At 48.5% G+C, this 12,596-nt stretch overlaps 1 protein-coding gene across 2 annotated transcripts; it reads right to left on the reverse strand.

Annotated features, from left to right (window-relative positions):
- Window positions 1-3,096: 3,096 nt before the first annotated feature.
- Window positions 3,097-12,326, reverse strand: cebpz (CCAAT enhancer binding protein zeta). Of its 2 annotated transcripts, XM_087805696.1 has the most exons (14): window positions 12,138-12,326; window positions 9,122-10,638; window positions 8,835-9,066; window positions 7,580-7,706; window positions 6,171-6,256; window positions 6,064-6,117; window positions 5,904-6,006; window positions 4,448-4,507; window positions 4,136-4,367; window positions 3,879-4,075; window positions 3,735-3,809; window positions 3,618-3,673; window positions 3,362-3,443; window positions 3,097-3,281 (listed from the first exon to the last, which is right to left on the reverse strand). In XM_087805696.1, exons 1-14 carry the CDS (start codon window positions 12,306-12,308, stop codon window positions 3,151-3,153), a joined length of 3,123 nt encoding a protein of 1,040 aa, XP_087661822.1. In that variant the 5' UTR covers window positions 12,309-12,326; the 3' UTR covers window positions 3,097-3,150. The 2 variants fall into 2 exon arrangements, with proteins under 2 accessions (XP_087661822.1, XP_087661821.1); XM_087805695.1 differs by having other exon boundaries at window positions 3,362-3,673.
- Between the last annotated feature and the right edge of the window lie 270 nt (window positions 12,327-12,596).

Consider the following 12,596-nt stretch of genomic DNA (forward strand, 5'->3'; position numbering starts at 1 on the left):
TCTCACGTACTTGTACTCTCTCACCTACTTGTACTCTCTCACGTACTTGCACTCTCTCACGTACTTGCACTCTCTCACGTACTTGCACTCTCTCACGTACTTGCACTCTCTCACGTACTTGCACTCTCTCACGTACTTGTACTCTCTCACGTACTTGCACTCTCTCACGTACTTGTACTCTCTCACGTACTTGTACTCTCTCACGTACTTGCACTCTCTCACGTACTTGTACTCTCTCATGTACTTGCACTCTCTCACGTACTTGCACTCTCTCACGTACTTGTACTCTCTCATGTACTTGCACTCTCTCACGTACTTGCACTCTCTCACGTACTTGCACTCTCTCACGTACTTGTACTCTCTCATGTACTTGCACTCTCTCACGTACTTGTACTCTCTCACGTACTTGTACTCTCTCACGTACTTGCACTCTCTCACGTACTTGTACTCCCTCACGTACTTGTACTCTCTCACGTACTTGCACTCTCTCACTTACTTGTACTCTCCCATGTACTTGTACTCTCTCACGTACTTGCACTCTCTCACGTACTTGTACTCTCTCACGTACTTGCACTCTCTCACGTACTTGCACTCTCTCACGTACTTGTACTCTCTCACGTACTTGAACTCTCTCACGTACTTGCACTCTCTCACTTACTTGTACTCTCCCATGTACTTGTACTCTCTCACGTACTTGCACTCTCTCACGTACTTGCACTCTCTCACGTACTTGTACTCTCTCATGTACTTGCACTCTCTCACGTACTTGTACTCTCTCATGTACTTGCACTCTCTCACGTACTTGCACTCTCTCACTTACTTGTACTCTCCCATGTACTTGTACTCTCTCACGTACTTGCACTCTCTCACGTACTTGTACTCTCTCACGTACTTGCACTCTCTCACGTACTTGCACTCTCTCACGTACTTGTACTCTCTCACGTACTTGAACTCTCTCACGTACTTGCACTCTCTCACTTACTTGTACTCTCCCATGTACTTGTACTCTCTCACGTACTTGCACTCTCTCACGTACTTGCACTCTCTCACGTACTTGTACTCTCTCATGTACTTGCACTCTCTCACGTACTTGCACTCTCCCATGTACTTGTACTCTCTCACGTACTTGTACTCTCTCACGTACTTGTACTCTCCCACGTACTTGTACTCTTTCACGTACTTGTACTCTCCCACGTACTTGTGCTCTCTCACGTACTTGCACTCTCTCACGTACTTGCACTCTCTCACGTACTTGCACTCTCTCACGTACTTGCACTCTCTCACGTACTTGCACTCTCTCACGTACTTGCACTCTCTCACGTACTTGTACTCTCTCACGTACTTGCACTCTCTCACGTACTTGCACTCTCTCACGTACTTGCACTCTCTCACGTACTTGTACTCTCTCACGTACTTGTACTCTCTCACGTACTTGCACTCTCTCACGTACTTGTACTCTCTCACGTACTTGCACTCTCTCACGTACTTGTACTCTCTCACGTACTTGTACTCTCTCACGTACTTGTACTCTCTCACGTACTTGTACTCTCTCACGTACTTGCACTCTCTCATGTACTTGCACTCTCTCACGTACTTGTACTCTCTCACGTACTTGTACTCTCCCACGTACTTGCACTCTCTCACGTACTTGTACTCTCTCATGTACTTGTACTCCCTCACGTACTTGCACTCTCTCACGTACTTGTACTCTCCCACGTACTTGTACTCTTTCACGTACTTGTGCTCTCTCACGTACTTGTACTCTCTCACGTACATGTACTCTCTCACGTACTTGTACTCTCTCACGTACTTGTACTCTCTCATGTACTTGTACTCTCTCACGTACTTGTACTCTCTCACATACTTGTACTCTCTCACGTACTTGTACTCTCTCACGTACTTGTACTCTCTCACGTACTTGTGCTCTCTCACGTACTTGTACTCTCTCACGTACATGTACTCTCTCACGTACTTGTACTCTCTCACGTACTTGTACTCTCTCATGTACTTGTACTCCCTCACGTACTTGCACTCTCTCATGTACTTGTACTCCCTCACGTACTTGCACTCTCTCACGTACTTGTACTCTCCCACGTACTTGTACTCTTTCACGTACTTGTACTCTCTCACGTACTTGTACTCTCTCATGTACTTGTACTCTCTCACGTACTTGTACTCTCTCACGTACTTGCACTCTCTCACGTACTTGTACTCTCTCACGTACTTGTACTCTCTCACGTACTTGCACTCTCTCACGTACTTGCACTCTCTCACGTACTTGCACTCTCTCACGTACTTGCACTCTCTCACGTACTTGCACTCTCTCACGTACTTGTACTCTCTCACGTACTTGCACTCTCTCACGTACTTGCACTCTCTCACGTACTTGCACTCTCTCACGTACTTGTACTCTCTCACGTACTTGTACTCTCTCACGTACTTGTACTCTCTCACGTACTTGCACTCTCTCACGTACTTGTACTCTCTCACGTACTTGCACTCTCTCACGTACTTGTACTCTCTCACGTACTTGTACTCTCTCACGTACTTGCACTCTCTCACGTACTTGCACTCTCTCACGTACTTGTACTCTCTCACGTACTTGTACTCTCCCACGTACTTGCACTCTCTCACGTACTTGTACTCTCTCATGTACTTGTACTCCCTCACGTACTTGCACTCTCTCACGTACTTGTACTCTCCCACGTACTTGTACTCTTTCACGTACTTGTGCTCTCTCACGTACTTGTACTCTCTCACGTACATGTACTCTCTCACGTACTTGTACTCTCTCACGTACTTGTACTCTCTCACGTACTTGCACTCTCTCACGTACTTGCACTCTCTCACGTACTTGCACTCTCTCATGTACTTGTACTCTCTCACGTACTTGTACTCTCTCATGTACTTGTACTCTCTCACCTACTTGTACTCTCTCACGTACTTGTACTCTCTCACGTACTTGTACTCTCCCACGTACTTGTACTCTCTCATGTACTTGTACTCTCTCACGTACTTGTACTCTCCCACGTACTTGTACTCTCTCATGTACTTGTACTCTCTCACGTACTTGTACTCTCTTGAAGACAAAAAACGTCCAAAAGTCAAAGATTTATTTGTTCACTCAAAGTTCTCTTCCTTCACGCGCCGCTACTTCCTCTTCCTGTTGGCGACGAAGGTGCGTTTCCTGTTGAACGAGGCCTTCTTCCTGCGCAGCGTCTTCACGTCGCGGCCTTGGATCCAGTCGTCTCGCTGGGACTCCCACCTGAGCTGCTTGACACCTGAACACATGACCCCGGGCGTCACACTGTGACCTCTCGCGACCTCTCGCGACCTCTCGCGACCTCTCGCGACCTCTCACCTGCTTTGTCAGGGTTGGCCATGGCGTCCAGTCCCAGGTGGTCCAGTTTGGCGCCGGCGTTCTCGTCCAGCATCTCTCCGAACTGAAAGACAAAGTGAAGCGAGTGCTCAGGTGCGTCCTCAGGTGCGTCCTCAGGTGCGTCCTCAGGTGCGTCCTCAGGTGCGTCCTCAGGTGCGTCCTCAGGTGCGTCCTCAGGTGCGTCCTCAGGTGCGTCCTCAGGTGCGTCCTCAGGTGCGTCCTCAGGTGCGGCGCTCACCTGCTCGGCGGCGGCGAACATGTCACTCGTCGTCTTCTTCTTCTTCTTCTTGGCGCCTGCAGACACCAGACACGCGTCACATGGAGCTCGTCTCCCGGGTGCGCGGTCCTCACTCACCTGTCGCCGCGGAGACGCTTCGCTCGGACGACTTCCTCTTCCTGCCGACGGATGCGTCCTCGTCCAGCTCTGGAACTGCGCACACGTCACGTGATCAGCTCAAGCGTCACATGACCCGGGGGGCGACCTCGCCGACAATCTCACCCTCCTCGTCGTCGTCGCTTCCCGCGGCGGTGTCCACGAACATCCCGCCGTCCTCGTCCAGCTCGTCCCCGAAGTCCTCGTCCATGCTGCCCAGAGACACCTCCTCGTCGTCCAGGTCGTCGTCCAGGTCGTCGTCCGACGCGTCCGACTCGCTCGCCGCCGCCGCCTTCTTCTTCTTCTTCTGGCTCTGGACGTGACTGCGGCGGGAACACGAGGAGCGTCAGCGTGACGTCGGGCGGCGCCGCGGCGAGACTCACCTGGCGAAGTCCAGGTCGTCGTCCTTCAGGTCCGGGAAGTACGAGTCGCCCTCGCAGGAGTCCAACATCTGCTCGAACTCCTCGTCGTCCACGTCCTCCACGCTCTCGCCGTCGCCGTCCGTACGCCGCCGCACGCGCCGCTCCTGCTGCCGCTTCTTGAAGAAGCGGTAGAAGAAGACCTCGTCCACGGGGACCTGGCTCTCGTCTTTGGACAGGAACTCCTCGCTGTTCACTGAGGCGTGGGAGGAGGGCGGAGCGTCAGAGTCGAACAGGAAGTGACATCACAAGCAAGAGGTCGTGACCCCGACCTACCCTGCAGCGTCCCGGCGGCCGACGTGCGCCTGAAGGGCGCGGCGATGGCGTCCGTGTGTTCTGTGGACGAGCAGAGAGACGGTCAGAGAGACGATCAGATAGACGGTCAAAGAGACGGTCAGAGAGACGGTCGGAGACGGTCAGAGACGGTCAAAGAGACGATCAGAGAGACGGTCAAAGAGACGGTCAGAGAGACGGTCAGAGAGACGGTCGGAGAGACGATCAGAGAGACGGTCAAAGAGACGGTCAGAGAGACGGTCGGAGAGACGGTCAAAGAGACGATCAGAGAGACGGTCAGAGAGACGGTCGGAGAGACGGTCGGAGAGACGGTCGGAGAGACGGTCAGAGAGACGGTCAGAGAGACGGTCAAAGAGACGGTCAGAGAGACGGTCAGAGAGACGGTCAAAGAGACGGTCAGAGAGACGGTCAGAGAGACGGTCGGAGAGACGATCAGAGAGACGGTCAAAGAGACGGTCAGAGAGACGGTCGGAGAGACGGTCAAAGAGACGATCAGAGAGACGGTCAGAGAGACGGTCGGAGAGACGGTCGGAGAGACGGTCGGAGAGACGGTCAGAGAGACGGTCGGAGAGACGGTCGGAGAGACGATCGGAGAGACGGTCAGAGAGACGGTCAGAGAGACGGTCAGAGACGATCAGAGACGATCAGAGACGGTCAGAGAGACGGTCAGAGACGATCAGAGAGACGGTCAGAGAGACGGTCAGAGAGACGATCAGAGAGACGGTCAGAGACGATCAGAGAGACGGTCAGAGAGACGGTCAGAGAGACGGTCAGAGAGACGGTCAGAGAGACGGTCAGAGACGATCAGAGAGACGGTCAGAGAGACGGTCAGAGAGACGGTCAGAGACGATCAGAGAGACGGTCAGAGAGACGGTCAGAGAGACGGTCAGAGAGACGGTCAGAGAGACGGTCAGAGAGACGGTCAGAGAGACGGTCAGAGAGACGGTCAGAGAGACGGTCAGAGAGACGGTCAGAGAGACGATCAGAGACGGTCAGAGAGACGGTCAGAGAGACGGTCAGAGAGACGGTCAGAGAGACGGTCAGAGAGACGGTCAGAGAGACGGTCAGAGAGACGGTCAGAGAGACGGTCAGAGACGGTCAGAGACGATCAGAGAGACGGTCAGAGAGACGGTCAGAGAGACGGTCAGAGAGACGGTCAGAGACGATCAGAGACGGTCAGAGACGGTCAGAGAGACGGTCAGAGAGACGATCAGAGACGATCAGAGACGATCAGAGACGATCAGAGACGGTCAGAGAGACGATCAGAGAGACGATCAGAGACGATCAGAGACGATCAGAGACGATCAGAGAGACGATCAGAGACGATCAGAGACGATCAGAGACGATCAGAGACGATCAGAGAGACGATCAGAGACGATCAGAGACCATCAGAGACCATCAGAGACGATCAGAGACGGTCTGCGAAGGCGACGCTTACGTTTGCCTTTCGGCGGTTTGGGGTTCCGGAACACGAAGCGGTCCAGGAAGCGCATCAGAGTGAAGTCCTGGAGGGGGTCTCCGGAGTACTGGATGGACTCGCCCTGGGGGGACAGGATGGTGAGTCGCCATGACGACGTCGGCCGCGCACCTGGACTCACCTGCAGCAGCGTGTCGGCGAACAGCGCCACCGACGGGTGGAAGTGAAGCGCCAGCTGCAGGAGCAGAACGTTAGACATGCGGCGGAACATGAGTCGCACTTTCTCACCCGACGGAGCTCCCAGAGCGTGACCCGGTCAGCGCCGCAGAACAGAGGGTTCCTGTGGAGAGGATCGTAGTCCTGGTGCTGAGGACCTGATGGAGAGAGTATACACCTGTGTTCATACACCTGTGTTCATACACCTGTGTTCATACACCTGTGTTTATACACCTGTGTGTGTTTATACACCTGTGTGTGTTTATACACCTGTGTGTGTTTATACACCTGTGTTCATACACCTGTGTTCATACACCTGTGTTCATACACCTGTGTTTATACACCTGTGTTTATACACCTGTGTGTGTTTATACACCTGTGTTTATACACCTGTGTTTATACACCTGTGTGTTTATACACCTGTGTGTTTATACACCTGTGTGTTTATACACCTGTGTGTTTATACACCTGTGTGTTTATACACCTGTGTGTTTATACACCTGTGTGTTTATACACCTGTGTGTTTATACACCTGTGTGTTTATACACCTGTGTGTTTATACACCTGTGTGTTTATACACCTGTGTGTTTATACACCTGTGTTTATACACCTGTGTGTGTGTGTGTGTGTTTATACACAATTGTGTGTTTGTTTATACACCTGTGTGTGTGTGTGTGTGTTTATACACAATTGTGTGTGTGTTTATACACCTGTGTTTATACACCTGTGTGTGTGTTTATACACAATTGTGTGTGTGTTTATACGCCTGTGTTTATACACGTGTGTGTGTGTTTATACACAATTGTGTGTGTGTTTATACACCTGTGTTTATACACCTGTGTGTGTGTGTGTGTTTATACACCTGTGTGTGTTTATACACCTGTGTGTGTGTGTGTTTATACACCTGTGTGTGTTTATACACAAGTGTGTGTGTGTGTGTTTATACACAATTGTGTGTGTGTTTATACACCTGTGTTTATACACCTGTGTGTGTGTGTGTGTGTGTGTGTTTATACACAATTGTGTGTGTGTTTATACACCTGTGTTTATACACCTGTGTGTGTGTGTGTGTGTGTTTATACACAATTGTGTGTGTGTTTATACACCTGTGTGTGTGTGTGTGTGTGTGTGTTTATACACAATTGTGTGTGTGTTTATACACCTGTGTGTGTGTGTGTGTGTGTGTTTATACACAATTGTGTGTGTGTTTATACACCTGTGTGTGTGTGTGTGTGTGATTATACACAATTGTGTGTGTGTTTATACACCTGTGTTTATACACCTGTGTGTGTGTGTGTGTGTTTATACACCTGTGTGTGTGTGTGTGTGTGTGTTTATACACCTGTGTGTGTTTATACACACGTGTGTGTGTGTGTGTGTGTGTTTATACACAATTGTGTGTGTGTTTATACACCTGTGTTTATACACCTGTGTGTGTGTGTGTGTGTGTGTGTGTGTGTATACACAAGTGTGTGTCTGACCATCGATGTTCTGGTGATGAACCCAGGACGCTTTCGAGTTCCTTTCCAGGATCTCCGGTGGTTTGTCCGAGTCTACAAAACGCTCCTCGTCGTCTTCCAGTAGATCCTTGAACTCCTCTCCTCCATCCTGAAGATCATCATCTTCATCATCATCTTCATCATCATCATCTTTAACATCTTCATCATCATCTTTAACTTCATCATCATCATCTTCATCTTTAACATCATCTTCATCTTTAACATCTTCATCATCATCTTTAACTTCATCATCATCATCTTCATCATCTTCATCTTCATCATCATCATCTTTAACATCTTCATCATCATCTTTAACTTCATCATCATCATCTTCATCTTCATCTTTAACATCATCTTCATCTTTAACATCTTCATCATCATCTTTAACTTCATCATCATCATCTTCAACATCTTCATCATCATCTTTAACTTCATCATCATCATCTTCATCTTTAACATCTTCATCATCTTCAACATCTTCATCATCATCTTTAACTTCATCATCATCATCTTCATCTTCATCATCATCTTTAACTTCATCATCATCATCTTCATCTTTAACATCTTCATCATCTTCAACATCTTCATCATCATCTTTAACTTCATCATCATCATCTTCATCTTCATCATCATCTTCATCTTTAACATCATCTTCATCTTTAACATCATCTTCATCATCTTTAACATCTTCATCCTCATCATCATCTTCATCTTTAACATCATCTTCATCTTCATCATCATCTTCATCATCTTTAACATCTTCATCATCATCATCTTTAACATCTTCATCATCATCATCTTCATCATCATCTTCATCTTCATCATCTTCATCATCATCATCTTTAACATCATCATCTTCATCATCTTCATCTTTAACATCATCTTCATCATCATCATCATCTTCATCATCTTTAACATCTTCATCCTCACCCTCATCATCATCTTCATCATCATCATCATCTTCATCATCATCTTCATCATCTTTAACATCTTCATCATCATCTTCATCATCATCATCCTCATCATCATCATCATCAACATCATCTTCATCCTCATCTTCATCCTCATCCTCATCATCTTCATCATCATCATCATCTTCATCTTCACCTTCATCATCATCATCATCATCCTCATCATCATCTTCATCTTCATCATCATCATCATCATCTTTAACATCATCATCACCTTCATCTTCACCATCATCATCATCATACTCTCACCCTGGTCTCCGTCTTACCTCGGCCTCCTGCAGTAGAACCTTCAGGCCTGGCTTGCTCTTCATGACCTCTGACACCAGGTAGAGGGCGCCACAGGTGAAGTTGGCGCTCTGCTCGGCGCTGACCTGCAGCAGACGCTTGATGAAGGCCTTGACTCGGCGCAGCACGATGTCCGCCTTGAGCGACTTGTACAGGAGGTTGAGGAACATCCCCTGCCGGCCCGAGGAGGACAGACCCGAGTCCAGCAGCTTCCTGAGGAGGGCGAGATGTCAGTAGGAGAGTCACATGACCAGTGGGCGTGTCCTACCTGTAGAGCGCCACGTAGAAGCGGTCAGAGACGCTCTGCTGCGAGTCCAGCACCTGGAACAGCAGCGTGAGCGCCTGCACGGCCGTGTTGAACTTCACCAGGTGGACCACCTTGAACAGCGTGTCCAGCTGCTCGCGGATCTTCTCGTCGCCGCCGCCGGCATACGGGTACGCCCGGTTGACGCCGGACAGCAGCGCGCTCAGCATCTTGGACTCCACGTCTTTCTTCTTGACACAGGCCTGGAAGAAGGTGAAGTAGACGGACACCAGCTTGGCGGCGAGCGGCGCCTCCTCGTGACTCAGCCGCACCTGGCTGAGGAAGCACACGGCGTAGTACTGGGCTTTGGCGCCCACGTTGGGCCGGAACATGAGGCGCTCCACCTCGCAGCAGACCACCGCCCGCATGTTGGGGTGACTGTGCAGCAGCGTCTCCAGCAGGTAAGACGCCTTCGCCGCCGTCTTGTACTTGGGGTCGCCCAGCTTGTCGACCACCTGGACCAGCAGCGCCCGCTCCTGCTCGGGGCGCTGACTCAGCAGCTCGTGCGCCGTGGTCAGTGCCCGGGTCTTGGCGGCCTCCACCGTATCGTGGGACACGGCGTCCAGGGCGACCACAAACTCCGCCACCTGGTGCTTCAGCTGCTGCTCAAAGTACCAGAGCAGCAGGCGGCGGTCTCGGACCTCGCGGTTCCCGCTGGAACGTTCCTCCAGGAGGTCGAAGGGTCGCGACGAGAAGGTCAGCAGCTTGCGGTTCTCGGGCAGCAGGTCACTGAGCAGCAGCTCCCGGAGCGTGTCCAGCGCCATCATGCCCATCCGCCGACTGCCCTTCTTCTTCACCATGGCCACCAGGTTCCCCACGTGCTCCAGCGTGTGCACCGGGGCGTCCTGGATCAGCACCGTCATGGCGGCCATGCGGTCAGCCAGGACACCGGAGGAGACCACGGTCTTCATCCAGGCCGAGTTGGCCCCTTTCTGCAGGTTCTTCTTGGACTTGTAGAGGTCCACCTCGGACTGGTACAGCTGCTGTGCCAAAGTCTTGTACTGCGCCACCAGCGCCGGGTCCTGCGGCGATGACGTGGACTCTGAGGTGTAGTCTAGGTCGAACCACTTGCCGCCGGGTCGCACCAGCAGACCTTGTCTCTGAATGAACTCAAAGAGGTTCTGTTTCTTTTCCTTCTTCTTCTTCTGCTGCTTCTTCTTCTTCGCCGTCGGCGGGTCAGCGGGGTTGGGCTCCTGCACGCTCACTGCCTTCTGGGCCTGGACCTGCTTCTGGGCCTGGACCTCCTCCGGGGCCTGGACCTGCTCCTGGGCCTGGACCTCCTTCTGGGCCTGGACCTCCTTCTGGGCCTCTCGCTCCGTGACGGGTTCTTGGATGAGCTGCTGACTCGCAAGCTTGCGGATCCCAAGCTTCCCGATGAACTGCTCCAGCTCTCCGGCCTGCAGGTCGTCGATGGCGCCTTTCTTCCCTCCGTCCACCAGCTCGGCCGAGTCGTCCAGACCGGCCAGCAGCACGAAGTCCGCCTGAAGGAGCCGAGACCAGATCTGGTTAGTCGTCGCTGCTGATGTGGTTCTTTGGTATTAAAGCACCTTTTTGATAATAACTTGTTTTTTATGTGATTATCAGAGATATTTATGTATTGATCAGAGAATATCATCAACACTGTATTGATCAGAGAATATCATCAACACTATGTATTGATCAGAGAATATCATCAACACTATGTATTGATCAGAGAATATCATCAACACTATGTATTGATCAGAGAATATAATCAACACTATGTATTGATCAGAGAATATCATCAACACTGTATTGATCAGAGAATATCATCAACACTATTGATCAGAGAATATCATCAACACTATGTATTGATCAGAGAATATCATCAACACTATGTATTGATCAGAGAATATCATCAACACTGTATTGATCAGAGAATATCATCAACACTATTGATCAGAGAATATCATCAACATTATGTATTGATCAGAGAATATCATCAACACTGTATTGATCAGAGAATATCATCAACACTATGTATTGATCAGAGAATATCATCAACACTATGTATTGATCAGAGAATATCATCAACACTATGTATTGATCAGAGAATATCATCAACACTGTATTGATCAGAGAATATCATCAACACTGTATTGATCAGAGAATATCATCAACACTGTATTGATCAGAGAATATCATCAACACTATGTATTGATCAGAGAATATCATCAACATTATGTATTGATCAGAGAATATCATCAACATTATGTATTGATCAGAGAATATCATCAACACTGTATTGATCAGAGAATATCATCAACATTATGTATTGATCAGAGAATATCATCAACACTGTATTGATCAGAGAATATCATCAACATTATGTATTGATCAGAGAATATCATCAACACTGTATTGATCAGAGAATATCATCAACATTATGTATTGATCAGAGAATATCATCAACATTATGTATTGATCAGAGAATATCATCATCAACATTATGTATTGATCAGAGAATATCATCAACACTATGTATTGATCAGAGAATATCATCAACACTATGTATTGATCAGAGAATATAATCAACACTATGTATTGATCAGAGAATATAATCAACACTATGTATTGATCAGAGAATATCATCAACACTATGTATTGATCAGAGAATATAATCAACACTATGTATTGATCAGAGAATATCATCAACACTATGTATTGATCAGAGAATATCATCAACACTATGTATTGATCAGAGAATATCATCAACACTATGTATTGATCAGAGAATATAATCAACACTATGTATTGATCAGAGAATATCATCAACACTATGTATTGATCAGAGAATATCATCAACATTATGTATTGATCAGAGAATATCATATGTGTGTGTGTGTGTGTGTGTGTGTGTGTGTGTGTGTGTGTTGTCATGGCTACAATAGAAGTGACTGTAGAAATCTTTGTCCCATCAAGACTGGGATGTTTGGACTGTAGTATCAGAACCAGAACTGACCCGAGTCCCTCCGAGCCGCAGAACCTCCTCCAGACTGAACTCCTCTTCGTCTCCGTCGTCCTTCATGTCATCCTTCTCTTCGTCTTCTTCTTGTTCCTCCATCTGTTCTTCCTGGTGAAGAACCGTCTTCTTCAAACTCCTCACTTTCTTCTTCATGTTTTTCTCCGCCATGCTGCTACAGCGTGAGGAAACAACACGTGACACGGAAGTGACTCCTGTCGTGACGTCACATCCCGTTTATCGCATCCGCGTTCGTTCATTTGTATTTTTGTTTCGATTTGTATTTTTGTTTTTGGTGAGTATTTCATTTTGTCGCGCAAATAATCCCGTTAAATATTTTTTAAATGCACTTTATCACTTAGAGAAAGTTTGAACAATCACGTGACCTCGGCTTTATTTTGCTGTCGTCTGAATATTTTCAGAGTAAAACACGCGTTTGATTAATATATGACTTATGTA

This window comes from Callionymus lyra, chromosome 13, assembly GCF_982586985.1.
Source record: "Callionymus lyra chromosome 13, fCalLyr1.hap1.1, whole genome shotgun sequence".
NCBI lineage: Eukaryota > Metazoa > Chordata > Actinopteri > Syngnathiformes > Callionymidae > Callionymus > Callionymus lyra.

Coding starts and splice junctions, on each gene's coding strand:
- cebpz (XM_087805695.1), bottom strand. CDS start 12,308: ATGGCGGAGAAAAACATGAAGAAGAAAGTGAGGAGTTTGAAGAAGACG. Junction 6,007..6,063: donor TCGCCGACACGCTGCTGCAG/GTGAGTCCAGGT, acceptor CTGTCCCCCCAG/GGCGAGTCCATCCAGTACTC. Junction 4,368..4,447: donor GGCCGCCGGGACGCTGCAGG/GTAGGTCGGGGT, acceptor CCCACGCCTCAG/TGAACAGCGAGGAGTTCCTG.